Source organism: Erythrolamprus reginae, chromosome 5 (genome assembly GCF_031021105.1).
Source record: "Erythrolamprus reginae isolate rEryReg1 chromosome 5, rEryReg1.hap1, whole genome shotgun sequence".
In the NCBI taxonomy this organism is placed as follows: Eukaryota; Metazoa; Chordata; class Lepidosauria; order Squamata; family Dipsadidae; genus Erythrolamprus; species Erythrolamprus reginae.
In genome coordinates, this window is record NC_091954.1 from 50,301,655 (window position 1) to 50,323,685 (window position 22,031).

General features: G+C 34.9%; 1 protein-coding gene across 5 annotated transcripts in view; it reads right to left on the bottom strand.

The window, feature by feature from the left end:
- The window catches only part of TACC2 (transforming acidic coiled-coil containing protein 2), a 212,089-nt gene that overhangs the window by 35,816 nt on the left and 154,242 nt on the right, over positions 1-22,031 (bottom strand). For all 5 annotated transcript variants that reach the window (XM_070752573.1, XM_070752572.1, XM_070752577.1 and 2 more), the window contains 3 exons: positions 14,957-16,262; positions 6,695-6,755; positions 5,416-5,623 (listed from right to left, as the gene is read on the bottom strand). In XM_070752573.1, coding sequence (XP_070608674.1) covers positions 5,416-5,623; positions 6,695-6,755; positions 14,957-16,262 — 1,575 coding nt within the window. The remainder of the gene's footprint in view (positions 1-5,415; positions 5,624-6,694; positions 6,756-14,956; positions 16,263-22,031) is intronic.

A 22,031-nucleotide genomic window follows, 5' to 3' on the forward strand; every position in this document is an offset into this window, starting at 1 on the left:
TATTTTAGCAAGTCTAATAATTCTCAATAATTATCTGTAAAGGAAAAAGTGCTGATGCCTTTTCCAGACTTATTTATTTCTTCCCAACATGGATCTGCTCAAATTATTTAAAACAAAGTCTTTCCTTACTGAAAAAAAATGTAGTACCATTTGGAATTGCTAGACGGTATTTCTAAAAACAGTTATGAGAACACTCAGGAGCATTAAGTTTAATTAAACACAAGAAAGACCTATTCTGTGGGAGAAGAATCCTACTACTCTATGCATTTGTTTTTTAAAAAAACCCTGATATTCAGCAGCAAGTGTCAGCTCAGTGGTTTATGGTAGGAGAAATCTAGGCAGCACCAGCTGTACTGAACATTTAAACAGGAAATGAGCCTGGTGAGGATTCATAGGGCAAAAGGTCCATGGACCATGAGGTCTTTTTCTGCCGTCAGTCTTCTATGTTTCTATGTTTCTTCTAAAAGGGGACGATGCTCAAATGTTACCCTGCCCTTGCTCTCTTCCTATGAGATCATTCTACTCAACTACTTACAAAACTACTTGGTCTACCCTACTAACAAATAAGTTCCCCCCCCCCCAAAAAAAAGCTGGTTAGGGGAATATTGTACACCAGGGGAAAGGTTAAACCCTCAAGTTATGTGCCTCGTTTTTGACAGAAATTATACTCCCAATTTTCTACTTTGAATTGTCATGAACCAGCATGGATGCTATCTCTACTTCCATCCCTTATCTGAGTACAGTATTTAAACTTTCTTGCTAAAAATAAGTGGCTGCAGTTGAAAATAAAAGGACTCAAAATTTAGAAGATAGGAAAAGAGTTCATTTTTTGGCAAAGGTACAGACAGTGGACCATGTACATATATAAATGGTTTCAACCATTTCAATCATTGTTTTAAATATATTTAGCTGAAATCATATGCACTCTCCATTTAAAATGAAAAGTGTCAAAGAAGCAAGAAATATCTTCATTTTAAAAAAGATATGAAAATAAAACAATTGAAATCATAATTGTATTTATATTATGCAATGTTTTATGGCAGTATTTTAAGAATTCAGAATAAATCTAATCTTACTCCTTATGATTTTTACCTCAACCATAATAATAATAATAATAATAATAATAATCAGTGGAATAAACCTGTTATAAAAAAAAATACTTGGGATTGCAATCTAATTAAAGTTGACTTTTCAAGTATAATCAATTCCTCATTCACCTTTGTTGATGATAAATCCTTCTACATGTAGTTTATATATATATTAGCCTATAGAGCTCTGGATGATTCTGTTTGTGCTACATTTCTACATATTATGCCATAAAATTACACTGGTTAGTTAAAAGAATGCTATAAGCAAATCTTTCCACAATCACAGAAAAATGTATTAATTGTGGCATTTGCTAGTGTGAAAATGCACTATTCCTTAACTCGCTTTTAATATGCCAGGTTAAATATTTCTGGAACTTTTAAATACAAACATGATATCAATTAAATATCTTACACAAATTGTTGCTAGTTAAATCCTGACTAATTTAATATTAAAATAAAAAATAGCTGGTTTTTGTTATTTAAACCAACTTAAAAACGAAAACAAAATCTGCTTTTCCATACGTATGGACATGTTTCTAGTAGTAAAGGAATAATAACATTAACAATAAAAAATGAATTTAAAACAAAAAGTAATTAAAAACAAACAAACTCTGGAGTAATTTGCCCACACACAATTTTTATAAAATAGAATTTCTACTGGCAATGGTTCATTTGAAAAGACAATTTTTTTCCAGCCTGGAGAATTGGGAGAGGGTTTCCAAATTGGTTTATTTTCTAACTATATATCTACTATATAGAAGAAATAGCAGAAACTAGCAGTGGAGTTAAAAGAGGGATCAACACAGAATCCCTACATAGTCACAATCACACTAATAACCCATCCTTGAATTCTGTGTACCCTTATCTAACTCCAAGTAGGGGTTAATAATTATTAGAGATCATTCCTGTACAGCAATAACTCAGTTTAATTGGACCTTCATTTGTGGACCTGGCCTTTCCCACCTGACAGCTAAGAGCAGCTGATTGAGGATCATAGCAATTGTCCAGAAAACCTGTATAGCTTCAAGGTGGGAAAAATTGACCATAGACATATGAAGCTTGCATTACTTTCTGTTCTCTAAATATAAAGTGAATTTTTTACCATAAATACAACTGAGTTTTAAAAACTAGGGCTGATAACTGTTTAACCCTCAACATTCCAAAATATTATACAAGCTAGCAATTCAGAACAAAATTATATATTTTTTCCATAACTGAAATGATTAATTATATTGAAGAACAAGGCAAGAAAGAATTCTAATGAATTAGCAGAGGTATAAACAGGACCTCTCAGGTATTTGGGCGTTAGTTTCAATATTTAATTACAACATAGTCACGTTGAGTTTCTTCCTTTGCTAATTGGCATTATTCCTTATCTCAGTATTCAGCTAACAGGAGAAAGTAGTGCAAATCCTCAGAACGCCTTAATTACTTGGAAGTCTTCAAATGAAGCCCATAGGAAATTCCAGGGGGAAAGTATGATTATGTTTTAAAAACCTCCACAGAGGAAACACTACCATAATTAATAGGCAATCTGAGCCACAAGTAATCCTTAGACAAATTAGTATTTATATTGAGGTTAAATGCTAGCCTGCATTGACCTTAAATACTATGTTACCAATATAATGATGTACCTTTGACTGCAAATCTTGTTTAAACATTGCAATCTTTACATATGTTCCATAACTATCACACTTTATTTATTTCATTTTTATTCTATCTTATTTTCAGGAAGTTCATATTCCTTTTTTCTTGTTTCAATATTATTGAATATTAAAACAAGAAGTCCTCAGAGAGGGGTGGCATACAAATCAATTTTTTAAAATTATGTCAGTACAACACAGCAAATGAGATCACTATGCTGGATTTCGTATTTCATCACCAGTCGGGCGCTTCCCAAGCACTCGGACTGCGTGATGTAGCAGCGAATTATGTTTGCTGATCCCAGTAAAGCGGCCTTTTGCAATCGACAGATGGAGATTTTGTCAATTCCGATCGTTGTTGTTGTTGTTGTTGTTGTTGTTATTATTATTATTATTATTATTACTACTACTACTACTAGTACTACTACTACCACCTGTTATGGCAGGTACTGTACATCTATTATTACCTGTTATGGCAGGTACTGTACATCTATACAAAGGTGATTAGATGTGACTCATAGATGAGTAAGTATTGCACCACAATGTGCTAGCGTCAGATAGAAATTACAATTCTAATAGGATGGTTCCGTCAAGAAAGGATACCATTTTCTTTAAATGTTTGGTGGGTGTCCTTTAACTAGTACCCTCACAAAAATATCATCTAAAATCTCTCACTATATTTAATCCTTAGTCAGAAATTATCTTTTTCCTCAAGATACTTGGTTCTTGTAGGTTACGTCACTGCTAAAATTAATGTTCTATTAAGAAGTTCAATGCTGTTTCATATGATTAAATTCTCTTCATTGTTTTTTACTACTACCTGGCACTTCTTCTCCTAGATGTACCCTAAAGCCAAAGAGTTCGCTGGGACTGTAGAAAGTAAGAGCAAAACAGAGCCATCAGACTTAAGGAAACATTTAGCCTATATAAGAAATAATAAATGGCATAAATGATAATCTCAGAGAAAATGCAAATATGCTGTGCTATTTGGTCACAAAATGCTTACTGTCTATGCATTATTATATAAATTATTATACTTATGGCTCTATCTTCTCTGATAGTAAAGAGAACATGTACTTTCTTAGTAGTGACCATAACATTATGGAATAGATTGGGAGAGTGTACCTAGAACCTAGCTTTTGGCATTCCCCTAAAATATTGATGACACTCCTTTTCCACCAGGCATTGAATTAATTTGAATTATTTCAATATTCTTTTAAAGATAGGGAAGAGATGTATTATTTCAAATTTGATTTTGTTTTTACTTACACCAGTTTCTATAGCCTGCTTAACTTTTGGATGCTAAGTTAAAATGATCAATGTAAATCTGGCTAAATTAAATTAGCCAGAATCTAGTGGGTAATGATTTGATAAATAAATCAAATGAGCATAATTGCTAGTTACATTTATAATGCTGCATGAAGATAGCATTTGTTGACAATGAGATGTGGTGAAAAGTAAAAATTCTGAGTTGATTCATTTATTGCAATAATTGTCCCAATAAAAGTATCGGAAAGTCAATAAATTTTGAGAAGTAGCTCTGTTTATGCATATCTAAAGTTTCTCTTGATTATGTGCCCATTAGAATGTATGTACTGAGTGGTTGGTAATCCAAAGATAAAAGGTACAGTATTTCCAATCTTCTGAATACCACCTTTTTACAACCTGAACCTTTGCGATGTGTCGGGACCACATCAGGCACAACTTAATCCCAGATTAAGAAATAAACTCTACATATTCAAAATAAATCATGCAGTTTAGTCATGAAGATAAAACATCAAATTTTAACTGTCTACTAAATAAAACAAACCCGTCCTTACTCTAGCAGGCTCCTTTTCCATTCTTTCCTGTTGGAATAGGCTATTTTAATGATTTCTGACCAATGATACTTACTAGGGTTTTATCAACAGCAGAGCCATTTAATGTAGCAATAAGGTCATAAATAGATTTTGAATGTGGGCACTCCACAATGATGTAACAGTGTACGAAATGGTAACATGTTATATTATTTCCACTTATGGCAATTAGATTTAACTATTAACGTCAGAATTTTTGGGACCATTTCTAAAGAGTTTTGATACTAAAAAAATGTTTTAATATAATCAAGATGAAGCTAATTTGAAGGACCATCTCACCCATCTGGAATTGGGCCATTCCACTCATGCTGGCAAAAGAGGCATGCTGATGGCACTGCTCACCCAATTATTCTATCTGGTGGGATCCAGAAAGCCTTCTCTACTCTCTGGAACATCTCCCCTCCCCCCCGATGTGAGGTTGGCCCCAATCCCCCTAAAGACATGGCTCTGCCAGTTGGATTGGGCCCCCAGTAAGGGAACAGCACTGTGGAGGTAGTTGATCAAGTAATAATAGATCCCACTTCCTGTCATTCCATCTCCCCCATGTGTCCTTAGATTATTAGGTTTGATTTTAATTATTTATCTTTTAATTGTATACGGATAGACATATTTTTATGACTGTAAGCCATCCAGAATTACCTGTGGCAAGATGGGTGGCCAATAAATTTTATAAATATTTTTTTTTAAAAAAACAAATAAATATCTAATTAAATGGACTGGGAAGTATACTATGATAGCAATGATACCCTTTGTTTTTTGTCATTCTGGGCCAACATTTCCTTCCTCAAATAAATAAAAGAGCAATTCCATCTTCTTTTCCCAATTTACCTTCTGTAGGGGAGCTGAACTTTGTTTCATTTACAAATGATGAGAGATCTGATGGCTGAGGATAATCCTGCTTATCGTTATCAAGATCCACTGTCATACAGGTCCATTTCTGATTACCCACAGAAGATGCCAGTTTTTCTTCATCTGTTGCATGTACCACAGTGGATACAACAGAGGGCGTTTCAGTAGTAGGCAGTGCCATAGATTCCTAAAATAAGGTTAAAATAAATGTTAAAAATTATCGTGGTACAAAGAAGGAAGCTATTGTCTTCTTTCATGGATCGAGCTCTCTTATGCTTTCTTCTTAAGAGTCTGATTAAATGTAAATAATTGTAGATGCAGGAGAACCACCACTTTACTCCTCCTCCACCTGGGTTCTGGAACTCCTTTTCACAGTGTGCAAGTTATTCTAATTCAGAGTTCTTCAAACTTGGCAACTTTAAGTCTTGTGGACTTCATAGCTGCCTGGCGAATTCTATGAGTTGCACAAGTCTTAAAGTTGCCAAGTTTGGGGAACCCTGTTCTAATTCATAATCAGGCCTTTGGATCTTAATTTTAAAGTTGTAGAAGGATGACATTTGATCTATTTCAGAGATCTGAAAATTACCGCCTTAAGTAGTATACATCTAATTATTGATTACATCATCTTTATTATACGTTTTATTAGTTCTCTAATAATTAGGTTACATAGATTTCATTGCAAATTTTTAAACAAAACACATTTTGGTGTATAAGAGGCCCAGACTGAGACTGACTCTTGAAATTCATCCAATAATTCTAGATAAATATTACTATAGCATTGAACATTATCACATATCATGGTAGTACAGATTCCAACACATGCAGCCAAAATTCATTGTCTGCGCAACAAAAAAGGAAATAAGATCAGTTTCAAATTTCAATGAATGCCTTAGCATTCATTTTAACATTTAAAAAAAAAAAAGAGGGGAACCATTTTCAAACCATCCTAAACATTAGTTGAATGTGATATAACATTTACACGATGCTTGCCCATTTGATGCCTATGTTGATTATTTATTTCCCCTTTCATGTGCTGGCTCTGTAATATTAATTGTGGAAGATGATTTCCAATATAGTCGTCTGGGCTGCTTCTCTTTGGTAAGATTTGAAAAAGTGGATAATTAAGTGCCACTGAATGTATCTTAAAAAAGAAACATTTTAATCAATCAGTGATTAAACTGATTGATGAAATCCTAACCCTAATATTTAGTAAGAGAAAAAAAAATATTTTTAAAAAAAGCTTGTTAAAGCTCCTTACCTGTGAAGGTGCATCAGACAATGGAGATCTTTTTGGTGACTTTTTCACCCTAAAAGTATCACTGGAAAGAAAATAGGAACTCTTATGAGTTTGGCTAACCAATAAAAATGACATAAAAGAAACAGCTAATGAATACATTATGATGAAGATTGCCTGTTTCAAAAACTTAGCATGTAAACATCAAAGAAGAGCATGCTGTGTCTTTTGCTTATCATGCAATCTTAGACTCAGTCTTTGCCAAATTAAAAATCAAGCTTAAGATAGTTACAAGAATTCAATTAGACTGAGTTTTAAGGTAAAAAGTCAATCCAGACAATATATAGATGTGGGTACTATTGGAAACAACAAAAGGGTTACAATGTTACTGCGGAATGGCAAACATAATTAAGTAAATAAGAATCTTGAACAGGATAGGTTCCTGCCCTGAGACATATCAGGATACACTGATTATCAAATGCAACAGCAACATATACTCATTTGTGTTGTGAAAATATCTTCAATTTTATCTACCAAATTATCATATCAGGTATCCTACTTCAACTGCTAAACAAATGACAAATGAACAAAATGCATGCAAAATGCTGATGAACAAAACCACACAATTTGAGCAAGGCAGATACGGGACAAGAGAGTTATCTTTTAACTCTCGCTAGCTGCAAGTTTGCAGTTAACAATACTGCCAGATAATTTATTAAATCTTATAATAAGTATGTATCATTTGCTGGCATCTATATCCTTTTAGTTTTCTTCAGGTTACACTATAAATATTTATCCTCCTAAAGCATTAAGGCATCTGACTAGGATATAAAAATGAAGTACTGTATACATATAAGTGTGCCAATAGATAATTAGTTGGTTTATTGCTCTTTCTCATTTCCCTAATTCAATTTTTTAAAATTATGATGGCATTGATGATAGCAGCGATCTTAATATTACCAAATACAGTGGTACCTTTACTTAAGAACTTAATTCATTCCATGACCAGGTTATTAAGTAGAAAAGTTTGTAAGTAGAAGCAATTTTTCCCATAGGAATCAATGTAAAAGCAAATAATGCATGCAAAACCATTAGGAAAGAAATAAAAGCTTGGAATTTGGATGGGAGGAGGAGGAGGACAATTGCTGCTGAAGGAAAAAGGTGAGGTGAGGGGAATCAAAAAAATCCAAAACTTTAAGGCTTAAAAAAAAAGAGAGGGACTCTGAGGCAGCGAGGAGGAGCATGCGCTTTCCATACACCGGACACAAGGCTGCCTCCCATACACTGCGCCAGAGAGAGAAACCCAGGGGGAATGGCAGGCAACTGGCCAGGCCTTCGTGCCGCTCTCAAATTTCCTGGGAAATTTTTCTAGGCTCAGGTTTTTAAGTAGAAAATGGTTCTTAAGAAAAGGCAAAAATAATCTTGAAACCCTGGTTCTTATCTAGAAAAGTTCTTAAGTAGAGGTGTTCTTAAGTAGAGGTACCACTGTACGGGGGAAACTGGCACATTGAAAAAAATACCCAGGCCTTTACAACTGTATTTCCAAGAATCACTCCAAATTAGATTCTTTTAGAAAATAAAACTGATGACACAATTGTGTTCTTTGCTTGGCAAATAAGCTCAAGAGTTCAAAGAAAGAACAAAAATCAGTTGCGAGGTAGTAAGAAATGCACAGCAATATTCATTTGGCAAATTGGATGCCATTTTGGGAATAGCCTACTTCCTCATGGCAGCCATTATCTGACTGTTCCAGTATATACTCTTATAATATTCCCAAATGACTATCATCCCTCACTGTTTGGGAGAAGGTATTCTAAAGTAGATTCAAATTTATAAGGTAGATTCAAATTTCAGTTGTAAAAAGAAGTATATAGTGAGATCTTAAAGAAAGAAATGCTTTGTTATCAGAAACAGAGTGAGTGAAATAAACGTAGTTAAAAGTTATTGGTATTACGTTTTGGTGGGAAGCAATGCATGAGAATAAGATCTTCAAATATAGCTATGTCTCAACTAATTTCTGAGATGATAAAAAACAAACAAAGGAACCAATTTTATGTACTCACTCTCCCCCTACTCCAAAATAATGTTAATTAAAGTCAAAATAGTTTTATTGATAGAGGCATCATGACCTACATTACTGGACATTACTGAAAACAAACAAACTTATAAAAATACACAATCAAACAAGACTGAAACAAGACAAAACAACACATAAACATGTAGACAGGAAAAAAAACCCATGAGGCATTTCTGCTGATAACAGGTACTGTATTTTTAGGGTTAAAAGTTACTTACAACAGAGAACATACAGACATCACATCTTCAACCATCCTAAGACAAGTAAGACAAAAGAGAGAGACAAGACAGAAGGAACTCACTGACACAAAGGAGAAATTCAATTTATTATGTTGCTAGGGGTGGGGTGGAAATTTTACGCACCATTTCTTTTTCTTTTTTTAATGGACATGTCTCTAAATATTAGACACATTTTTTTCCTACTAGTTTATCACAGTGGTTTATATAGCTACCCATTTCACAATTGGAGTGGAAAAAATAGGATTAAAAAGCACAATGGTGCCAAGAACAATCAAACTCAGATCACATAAAACACATAATTGCATTGATAGGACACTGAACTGCCCAGTGCCAGTCCATGCTTCAAGGATTTACAAAATTGTAGTAGGTTCTGGGCAAAATAAATCTCAGGAAGGAGTGTCTTCACAAGTCAAGAACAATAAGTGGACTTATTGCCAAGTACAGGTAGTCCTCAACTCAACTTAGTGACCAAAGCTACAATGGCACTGAAAAAAGTGAGTTATGAACGTATTTCACACATATGACCGTTGCAGCATCTCCATGGCCTTGTGATTAGTTTAGTTTAGTTTAGTTTAGTTTAGTTGACTTCTATGCCACCCAATCCCATAGGACTCAGGGCAGCTTACAACAATAAAAACAATACAGTAATACAGTAATAAAAAAAGAAGTCAAACATTAATAATAGTTATAAAACCCTAAACTAAAATATACCCTATAAAAACTCTAAATCCAATCTAACAACAACATACATTACTAGTCGAACATAATTCGGGTGTGTCAGATGTTAAAATTCACGGCCTGTCAGGTCTTAACAGCTTTTCAAAAGGCCAGTAGAGTGGGAGCAGTGCAAACATCAGGTGGTGGAGTTGGTTTCCTAGAGCTGGGGCAACTACAGAAAAGGCCCTCCCCCATGGTCCTGCCAACCTACATTGTTTAGTCAACAAGACCCAGAGAGGGATGATTCTGTGTAATCAAATAGGTCTCTGGGAGATATGTGGCAGGAGATGGTTCCGTAAATAGTGAAGCCCTAAGCCATGTAGGGCTTTAAATTCAGATACTTAGCAACTGATTCATATTTTTGATAGCTGCAGTATCCCAGGCCATGTGATCACCTTTTGTGACCTTCTGACAAGCAAAGTCAATGGAGAAGCCAGGTTCACTTAACTTAACAACTGCGTCACTAATTTAAGCACTGCAATGATTCACTTAACTGTCAGGAAAGGTTGTTAAAATGGGGCAAAATTAACTTTAGAAATGTATCGCTTACCAACAAGAAATGTGGGACTCTATTGTGGTCAAGGACTACCTGTAGTTTCCCTACTGTATTTGCCTACAGGCAAAATTTTTGACAGATTAAAGCAACCACCAGCATAACTACTAGTTATACTTTGTGAATTGCTGTGGAGATGGATCCCCTTTCTTCTCTTTCTTCCTGCATATCAAAGAGTCCAAACTTCTTAGTCTCTTTGTTCTCTGGGGAAGAGCCCCTCCCTTTTGCAGCTCTAAACTCCATTCTATCACAGAAAGTTCCTGGTTCCTGTCAACTGGCACGTTCTATCAGAGAGAAGCCAAAGTCTGCACACCCTAATGAATTTAACAGGGTGGACAGGGTGGACAGAATGGACAGGGTGTTCCTGAAAAATAACCATGCCATGAAAAAGTTTATAGGTGGTAATCAACACACTGAATGTCCTTCAGAAGCTATGGAAATCAGTGGAATTATGGTATAGCAGGGATGCTGGGACTCACCGAGGTACATAGCTGTCCATGGTACCATGGATGAGTTACATTTTTGGGTGTTATTTATGGATAGAGACATGTAAAACACATTGGTGTACAGTAATCCATTTGGGAGATGGCCTCAACATGAATGACAGTGAGCAATGCTTCAATTCAGGAAAGGATAGAACTGGGACATATGGTGAAATGATGCATAGGAACTATACCCACAGCTACTACCTACTATTTGAAGAGAAGTTATAAGTCCAGAAGGTGCCACAGATCCAGGGGAAAAGGTCTTCAACCTGAAACCACTCAGCTTTGCTAAGATTGAGATCAAGCCTGTACATTTCCCTTAGTCTAATGTATAACCTTACCCCAAGATTTGATGTAGAAGTTAAGCAGGAATGGGGAGAGGACTAAAACAATCCTTATGGAAGGGATATTGGGTCATGTCTCCCCCTTCTTGTCAACACTGTCTGGAACTGGGGAAAGAAGAGCCATTGTAGCATCATATCCCTCTTCCCCAACCTCTAAACTGGTCCAGAATAATACCACAATCAATGGAACTGAAAAGTTGCTGACAGGCCAAGATGGATGCTCTAACCCCATTTTTCTCCTACTAGAGATCATGTTGCTTGGGGAATTCCAGGAGTCAAAGACTATGTATCTTAAAGTTGCTAAGTTTGAAAATACTGATCTAAGATATAAGGTTGCATCCTTGATGTAGCTAAACAGGAATCCGGCTATATTGTCTTGTAGTGGTAATGGAAAATGGTGAAATATATTTTAATTTAATATATTTAAAAATGAGAAGGAGTACCTTCCCTTACTTTAGGAAGCCTGCCTCATATTTTTAAAACTCACAGTAAACTTTTATTCTCCATTTCAATAAAATCAATCAACATCCCCTCAAAATAAAATGGAATCCTAAATAATGAGAACTGAAGTTTTCTCTGCTCAATTAAATTCTGGGTTAATTCTGCATGAGCTTTAAATTATTTAAATGTTATTTCATATTTATCAATGAATAAGTATTAAATATTTAAGACTGCATACTTTCATGTTTTTCTTGCAGAATCTAGTGACCACATTTCATCAGGTTTCCATTGAAAGGATTCAACTGGACATTCAAAAAGAATAGGTGTGAGCAGTTTTGATTCCTGTTTATGAGTCTCTCCAAATTCAAGTTAAAAACTACATGAATTACTGTTTCGAAAAGTGATGCTTAGGGAAAGAGTATTGTTCTCATTTTATAATTTCACTTTTTATCAACAAAAAAATGTTTCTAAATGCTTCAGTGTTGAATCCCAATTGAGGCCTCACTGATGTTATTCAGGGATTTAGAATCACATTTCATTCTTTCAGTTATAACCTAGAGTATAAAAATTAATTGCTTATTATTTCATGGCTAATTTGTTGCATGAATATAATACATTAACTGCAGATAACTGTAAACAGAATCATTCCAAAATATTACTATAAGCGGAAATTAATAAGGAAATAAAAATAACAGGAGGTATGCCCAATTTGATAATTCTGTTTTATTGTTTCACTGTTAACTTGAAAGTTAGGTTTATACTTATTTCCAGATATACAATTTATCTGGTTATTTGCTTAAAATTATTTTTTGTTTTTAATTGGAAGTAAAACTTATTTTTTTTTTGTTAAATGTAGCAATAGCACTGAGATTTATATATTGATTCACAGTGCTTTATAGCCCTCTCTAAACAGCTTACAAAGTCAGCATATTGCCCCCAACAATCTGGATCCTCATTTTACCGACCTCAGAAGGATGGTAAGCTGAGTCAACCTTGAGCTGCTTGGAATTGAACTCCTGGAGTGAGCAGTGAATTAACCTGTAGTACTGCATCCTAACTATTGTGCTACCATATTTTTGAACTTAATTGACATGGGTATACAAGTGTATGTTTGTTTCATTTATTTCAGAGCTTATGTTTCATCTCTGAATGTGTGTTAAGTTACAACCTACTACTGATGGTTAGTATCTACTAATGTTACTTTATAGTAATCCAAATCAATCCAAGTAAACATTTACACTGAATGATTTTTTAGAAAAAAATCTAAATCTCTACACAGAAAAACTGTATCAATATTTTCAAGTTAAAAACTACATGAATTACTGTTTTGAAAAGTGATGCTTAAGGAAATAAGCATGTCGTTTTAAAAATATCACAGGATATAATTAGAAGTGTATACATTCACACCTTCAAATCAGTGTTGACTCCTCTGTCTGGACAAGTCCTTTCAATTTTTTTGACAAGATTTAGTAAAGGTTTCGAATTTTCAGCTTCTTGAGACCAGGAGTCCTCAAACATGGCAACTTTAAGACTTGTGGACTTCAACTCCCAGAATTCTCCAGACAGCTATGCAGGGCTGGTTACTCTCTGCCTGAGAGTAACTGGCCCAAGATCATTGAATTGGCTCTGTGCCTAAAACAGAACTAGAACTCATGGTCTCTTGGTTTACAGCCTGGTTGCTTAAACACTCCACCAAACTGGCTCTCTATCAGAGGTTACTTACACCAAATTAGATTAATCAACAATAACAACAACAAAGTGCTACCCATCTTACCCCCAAACTATGGGCATAAATAACAATTTCAATACAGGTAGTCCTCAACTTACAACAGTTTGTTTAATGGCGTTGGAAAAAGTGACATGAGCATTTTTCATATTTGCAACCTACAGCATCCCCATAGTAACCTGATCAAAGTTGAGAAGCTTCCCAACTGATTCACATTTATGATGACTGCAGTGTCCCATGGTCATGCGATCCACTTTTGTGACATTCTGACAAGCAAAGTGAATATGAGCCGGGGTGGCGCAGCAGGTAGAGTGCTGTACTGCAGGCCACTGAAGCTAACTTGTACATCTGAAGGTCAGCGGTTCAAATCTTGTCACCGGCTCAAGGTTGACTCAGCCTTCCATCCTTCCGAGGTGGGTAAAATCAGGACCCGGATTGTGGGGGAAATAGCCTAGCTCTGTTAAAAAAGTGCTATTGCTAACATGTTGTAAGCCGCCCTGAGTCTAAGGAGAAGGGCGGCATAAAAATTGAATAAATAAAATAAATAAATAAATAAATAAAGTCAACGGGGAGCCAGTTTTGCTTAACAATCGTTGCAAGCAAGGTCCTAAAATAGGGCAAAAGTCATTTAAGTGTTTCATTTAATAACACAAATTTTGGGCTCAATTGTGGTCATAAGTCAACGACTAAAAAGAAAAAGGCATCTTTTATGGAAAAATTAAGCAATATATTTTTCAAGAATACACAGCAACTGGAAATTATTAGTTTTATCTACTGGAAGAATTTGCTTATGGGTGAATTACCACATACAAGAAATGCAGAGTTAACTGGCTGAAATTCATAGCAAGCAATACAATTTGTAAGGTATATGCTGTGTAATTACCAATTCTCACAACCAATTTTAATCATAAGAAGACAAAACATGAGTTTTAATAAATCAACATCACTGAAGTTGAACTATTGGCACTTATCTTCCAAGTCATTTCCCGTATCCAAAATCTACTTTTAGAAAGTAAAAATATTTCATATTTATTTATTAATAAACAAATGGATTTATTTGTCTAATTGCCCCCCCCCCACACACACACAGAAACTAAACTACCTTTTAATCATCTGAATAGCTTCTGCCATTCTGAACTCTTTATAAACTATAACCTCGTGATAAACACTTTCTTAATCTTATCTGACTGAATTAAACTGATCATTTGTATTATAAAGCATATTTACATTTTAAGTTAAAAAAACCCTTGAAGACTTTTCCATGTCATAATGGAATGCCGAAAGAAACCCTACATTTTGCCCAAATACAGTCCTTTTAAAATGAGGGTCAGATTGCTTCTCAATCTTTGAAACAGAAAAAAACTTTTGCCAAATGTTTTAAATCTCACATCCTAGGGATCAGCAAGATTGTTAAACTCTGAAGGAAAAGACCACATAATACCTCCAACAAAATTAAAGCATACTTTCTAAATGTTGAGAATTAAAAAAAAAGGTTTGAAGTCCCAGTATCCTTAGAACCAAAAGGAAAATACTGTAATTTAATTCCCTGCTACAGTAATATGATTATTCTGGCATTACAATTCAGTTAGGTAGGATGTACTATATATACCACAATCATATACCAACACAGAAATTTAAGGGAACTTGCAAAGATTTGTCACCTTTTAGAGTACTGCACACACCCTTTTCTACATGTTGACTTACGTCTTGAGTGGCGTCTTCTTCTTTTTTGCAGGTTTATTTAGGCCATCTTCTGATCCATTAACTTCATTAACATTAGCTGAAATCTCAAAGGATGCTGGAGGTTGTGTGGGAGAACTGCCAACTTTGGGAGAAGGCTTGAATGGATCAAGAGAATCCTCAGTGATTTCTGGATCAAAATTGTACGTTGTGGGGGTTTGCTGAGGAAGTTTTGGAGAGTCTTGCATTTTGCAAGTGGAAGAGAAAGGATTGAAGCTGGGGTCATCCCATTTGTCAATATCAAAAGTATATGAACCCTTGGAGGCAGGAATCTCATTGAGTTCAGAAGGGGTCTTGGTGGGGCTTGTGGGAGTATTATCAAGTTTATCTCCAGTCTTTTTAGTCTTTGGCCTTCTGAGGGGCATTTTGGCCCCAGGCTTTTTGCCCACTTTTTTGGGCAGAAGAGGACTCTCTGTCTGTTCCTCACCACTGCCTTTTTCCTCAGAGTAATCAAATTCCAATCTGACTGCTAAGCTTTTCACTGGAGAATCTTCTTGTCCCCCAGTGTCTGATGGGGTCACCTCCACAGCTTCTGGTGTTGTGGTAAGAGATACAGTTTTCTTGTTGGCAAGCGGAGAGTTCTGTACTTTGCTATCTCCTGATAGAGGAATTTCTTCCGAATTGTTTGGATCAAATGTCTCTAGTACAGGAGTGTCCTCGTCTTTATTGACAGTGCTTTGGTGTTGTTGGTTTGTACACTCAGGTTCAGTGGGCTCCAAAGTTCCTTCAGAAACTTTTTCGTCACTTGAGGCAGCAGGATCTTGCTTGAGGTCTGATATTCCTGGTTCTTTCACTGGAGAAACATCCAAGGATTTTTTTGCTAATTGTTTTTTCTTTAAGGAAGCTGGCCTAGGTTTCTTTGTGCGCTTAAGAGTACTAGAAGCACTGCTGGAACCAGCACTAAAGGTATCTGTTGCAGAACCTGCTGTCTCGTTAGTCCCAGGAAAAGAGGCTCCATCAAATTCTCCAGCTTGCAAACTAAGGGATCGAGATAATGTAGATCTAGAAACTGGAACAGAATCTGTAGATTTTCTTCTAACATGTGACTTGGAATCCTGACTTTTTGTGTCCAAGGAGCTTGGATCCACAGCTTGTGTGGAATCTACAACTTCAATGCTATCGAAGTCTAGGTTGTAAGTCCCACTGCTAGCAATTGGCTTGTCTTCATCAAAAACTGTAGAAAATGAGTGCGACAGAGAGGGCAATGGAGTTTCTTCAAATGGTTCAGAATGAGGGACATCAGCTACTGTTACTGTTTCAGAAGAAACACCTATAAAAGGCAAAAGCAGAAAGTTATCAGCACTTAGGAATGTTGAATCTGAAATAACTAGGCAAAAAAAAGCAGAGTATGCATACTTTTCTTTTCAAATAATCAGTTCCTTTAACCCTATTTCTTTTTCGCATCCTCCATTCTTCTCCCACCCCCATTTTTTTTAAAAAAGTAAGCATTCAAATAACATGGGATAAGCAAAAAAAGAAGAAGAAGAAATGATTTTTTTTCCTGTTTTTCCAAAAGCAATTGTGGATTTTATTTTGAATATATTTACTTTAAAAATAGAACACGGGTATTTATCATACAAATAAAGTATTTTATTACAATTGTAGATCAGAAAAATATTTTATATTCTGCAAGTCAACAGAATGCTCATCAAGAAATCTCCATAATGAAAATCAGTATTGAGAGCAAATCAAATTCCTTTAACTCTGATGACCAAATAGGAAACGTGTTGTAAACAAGAAAGAAACTGCATGTATTTGCCCTTATCTGAAGTTCAAACTACTATAAGATTTGTTATATGAGGCAGGATCGGCAGGTGAAGAACTTAAGAAAGGAACAAGCAATCATTTTCAACTGATAGATACACATTCTGTAGTATTATCTTTTATCCTATTAAGCCATATTATTCTGTCAGCAGATTTTGGCTGATAATGCACAGGCAAGCTTTCAGAGAGTGATTAAGATTTATTTTATACTGTCTTGCAAAACAGTGAAAGCTATGTTGTAACAGTATAATGCAAAGCCTTCTCCTTTTACATCTATGTTGTGATGTCACATGCATGAAAAGAATGCAGTTTGTAGTTTCTTTTTTAAATGATCAAGGTAGCTACTGGGTTAAAATAATTTATATTTTGTAGAAACTGGCAGCCATGGTCCATCTTGAAAATTATAAATATATTTACTACCTTAGTGTATTCATTACAATTTTATTATGTGATCTCTTAAAATAAATCTGAGCTTTCTAAATTCTAAGATACTAAATAGGATTATTGAGTGGAAATAGTGATTTCATCTTAATATGACTTCCCTACCAGAATACCAAATGGATTCATTTAAATTTAAATAGATCATACTGCCCACCCTTCGGCTAAATAATTACTGTACATTCTTATTATATTTCCAATTGATAACACACCAATGGTAAAGAATCAAAGTGGAAATAATTACAGCATTATTACTGGTTGTCAATGTTGATATTTTCAGTAGATCAGTTGTCCTTTTCCCTGGGCTATTATTGTAGTAGTCATGTGATCCCATAAAGTGTCTCATAAGAACAAAGCCAAAAGCATAATCGCAATCTATTTCATTATTCCAGAAGACAATTATTTGAGCTAGAGCTAGTTTCAACATTAAGCCTATTTTATTTTGATGGGAAAAATTTGATGATTTAATCATAGGTATTTTACATGCTATTTAAAAAAGAAAGAAAACACTGAGCTTATGTAGCTAACTGCTACAATATCTAAAATTGCTTCATTATATTCATAGTAAAAGGGATGCACATGCACAATATATTAAATGTTTTTCTGAATGTGAGGGGTTCTGTTATCATCATCCAAGCATCTAAAGACAGGTGGCCCCAAAGATATATGCATATTCTGCAGAGGGGGAATTATATCTACCCACCTCTGTTTCTGTTTTTTGGCATGTTAACTACATTACCCATTGAATATTTATCCCAATGAAAGTGCAAAGGAAAATCCAAAACTTGGAGTCAAGGGGCAGAATCGCCTTCCTCAACATGCATGCCCAGACTTCATCATTCATTAAGTTATCCTACTATAGAAGTGATTTCAAAATTACAATGAATAGAATGTAAATAACTTGTTTCAAGATTAGTTAATGTCAGACAGACCCTTATACCTCCCAAAAGATAAAACCAATACCAGCAATGAAAGATTTTCTTCAAAGTAAACACCAATAAAGTATATAGCCTTTTGATGAAGGACAACCTACATGCCTTCTGTATATGGATTTATTTTTATTGCCTGACTTTAATTACAACGGTTCTTGCTAGCTGAGAGAATGTGCATTGTTCATGCAAGGAGCTCAACTTTTACAGGCTGATCAGATGGCAATCTTTGGTTGCAATCCCCTACTTTGAAGTATCTTCTATTGAGGTTAATTGGCTTACATTATGATTAACCATACGTAATATTGCCATACTGATAAGGCAATGCAAATTGGTCTATTGGATAAAACTATGATGATGTGCTATCGTTGCAACCTATATGTGATTATTGGGGTCTTGATTGGGTTTGGATTTATAATAACAGAGTTGGAAGAGACTTTGGAGGTCTTCTAATCCAACCCCCTGCTTGGGCAGGAGACCCTACAGACAAATGATTATCCAACATCTTCTTTAAAACTTCCAGTGCTGGAGCACTCACAACTTCTGGAGGCAAGCTGTTCCACTGATCAATTGTTCTGTCAGGAAATTTCTTCTTAGTTTAAGTTGCTTCTCTCCTTGTTTAGTTTCCACCCATTGCTTCCTTTCCTACCCTCAGGTGCTTTGGAGAATAGCCTGACTCCCACTTTTTTGTGGCAACACCTGAGATATTGGAACACTGCTATCATGTTTCACCTAGTCCTTCTTTTCATTAAATTAGGAATACCCAGTTCCTGCAACCATTTTTCGTATGTTTTAGCCTCCAGTCCCCTAATCATCTTTGTTGCTCTTCTCTGCACTCTTTCTAGAATCTCAACCTCCTTTTTACATCGTGGTGACCAAAGCTGAATGCAGTATTCCAAGTGTTCTTCTTCACTAGTATTGTGCTAGACTGGGCTTTTATAATTCACTTTTCAAAATTTCCCAAGCTTCTTGAGTTGTTTTTCCCTTGAGGATTCTCATCCATGGAATCCTTCCCAAATTCTATGTTTATTGAAATTATGTCATATACTATTATAATATGCTATAATTGTGCAATATACTATCATAATAGACTATACTGTAAGTTTATTGAAATTATGTAATATACTATTTCCAATTTTTACATAGTTAGTAAAATGAATTCCAGAGCTAAATGAATTTTTCTTGAATAATACTAATCTTTTATCTGTATGCCAATATTTCAAATTCTAATCTTGTCTGTATGTCAATTTCAAATTCTGACATTCCGTGTGATGCTCAAAATTGGTATTTGCTTTATTTTAGTCATATTTTACATTATGTAATTTTATCCATCCATCTTTCTTTACACTCCATGTCATCATTAGCTAGAATTAGCTCTCTACATCAGCATTTCTAGCCTTACACTAGACCAGTGATTTATCTTGCATAGACATTAAGATAAATCATGTATATAATTTCATGGATCCCAGTTTTCTTTATAAAAACCAGTGTTAAGAGGGTCAACATTTTGAATTTTTTATATAGGGGCTTTATTTAAGATCAAATTGCATCTAAGTTACAAGCTGGCGGTAGGACAATCAAGTCCTCTACACTTTTCATTATTTAACCTTATTTTGTTAGAGTGAGCTCTGTGGCTTTACTAAATGCTCTTTGTTCTTTTGGAACAATGTTTTTCTCATATACTGACCTTTTCCATCAGAAAAGATGGGATGCACTAAGAAGGTGGCAATATCTAGCTGACTTTCCCTGATCTTAAAACCCCCAACAACAACCAACCTCCAGCATCTGAGCTCTGATTGGTGCTTGGATAAGAGATGACGAGAAGATCTCAGAGCTATTGACTTAACAGAGATATTGAAAAAAACATCCTAAAAGATGGCAGTGACAAACCTGTAATCACCAGTAACTGAGGGTGACTTTATCTTCAGCAGATATTACTTTTCCAAAGTAGTATCACCAAAGTTTCTCCAAAATAATATACTGTTATATACTATAATAGACATTGTTGGTTTTATATACTAGGCTACCATAATGATATATTTGGGTTGGCAGCTGTTTGTTTAATTTATGTGCCCAACACTTATACATTCTTCTTTTGGGAGTCCTTTTTCGCAAATTCAGATATGCTTGTAGACAATGCCACATTTTATGGCTATTTATTGACTTATTTTATCAATGTATGTGAATGCCCACTGTATTGGGTAACTCTTAAGGACTAAATACTTCTAATCAAGGTAAAAAATTAAAATATTATTGATTAAAAATAAAGCCAATAAAGTAAAAATATATTGTGCCATAAACCAGATACAGCATTAATATTGGGCATTAGATTAGATTCTTAGATTAATATTGGGCATTAGATTAGATTCTTAGATTCATCTAAATTCCATAACTTAAATGTTCTGGTCTTTTATATTAAGAATTTATTTGTTCCAACACATTATTTTTCTAATGAACTCACCAAATTATCACTATAATAAGCATTCAAATACCTGATTTTGTAGTTAATTTAGTAGAATTAATATAGAATAATTCCCAATGCTGACTTTTTTGCTCATTTTTATACTCTAACTTCAAAAGCGCATATACAAGCTACCCTAAGAATCCTGTTCAATGAATTTAAAAAAACAGAACAATCAAGTGGAAAAACCATTCCAGGAAGTGTTGAATAGGAGACAATGCAGCTTTGTGTCTGGAGAGGTTTTTTTAATCCTGCCCTCTTGACACTAAAAACTGGTCAGAAATGAAAGGAATGTTGCCCTTTTACTTCAAAGCAGCCTCAACCAGGGAGTTTTACTATTCATGACATTTAATCACAGAGACTGGAGTTTTTCTGTTACATTAAGTCTGGCATGGCTTTGCCTTATGAATAGTACTGGGCTTTGGATAGTATCATGCCACAGATCTTTTAGGTTGGAATATAAATACATGTACAACATAAGTAAATAACCATGGATATAAATCACATAAATAGGAAGTGGTTATTATATTTATATTCAGAAACTCAACTAACTTAGCTGATATGGAAAACTGATATAAAAAGAAAGGTAATCTTTCTTTTTACTTTGGACAATTGTGCATATAGTACTTTTTGCTACTTAAGACACAGAAGGAATGAAAGAAAAAGGATAACAGAAAGGGAGAGAAATAAACAGGAATAAAAGTGAATAATTGGAAGTTCAGAATGAGTTGCAATTGAATTTTGTAATTAAAGGCTGCTCTTCAAATCTTATTTAACGCCAATGATTTTCCTCCTTCTTCACTTAGATTTATTTATCAAGTTGGAAAGTTAATTTCCTTTTCAAGTACATATGAAAAAAACATGTGAATATATAATTGTTCTGTACAAATTTAAAATAAATGTAGAAAGATGATGGTGAAAGACAAGCAGAGATATTCATACATCTAGAACAAACTCCTGATTTCTCTATGCACTTGGGCACCAAATAAAAGGTTTCTCAATGTATTTGTGTTTGCTGGCAGCATAATGATGGTACAGCACTTTTTTTTTTTTGCAGAAAAATATGAAATGATAAACATTTGCTGGTATTGAAAGGAAAGTTGTAGCCAAGTAATTACAGATATTTTTGAAAGTGATGCCCTGGTATTTTTGGTCTTTAGAAGACAATTTAGGACAGTGATGGTGAACCTTTTTTTCCTCGGGTGCCAACAGAGCGTGTGCGCATACTATCGCACATGCATGAGTGGCCATAATTCAATGTCTGTAGAGGGTGAAAACATCATCTTCCCCACTACCACCGGAGACCTTCTGGAGGCCGGAAATGACCTCTTTCCAAACTTCTGGTGGGCTCAGTAGGCTCGTGTTTCACCCTCCCCAGGCTCCAAAGGCTTCCTTGGCACCAGGAGAGATAAAAAAGCCCTCTTCTATCCCCCAGAGGCTCTCTGAA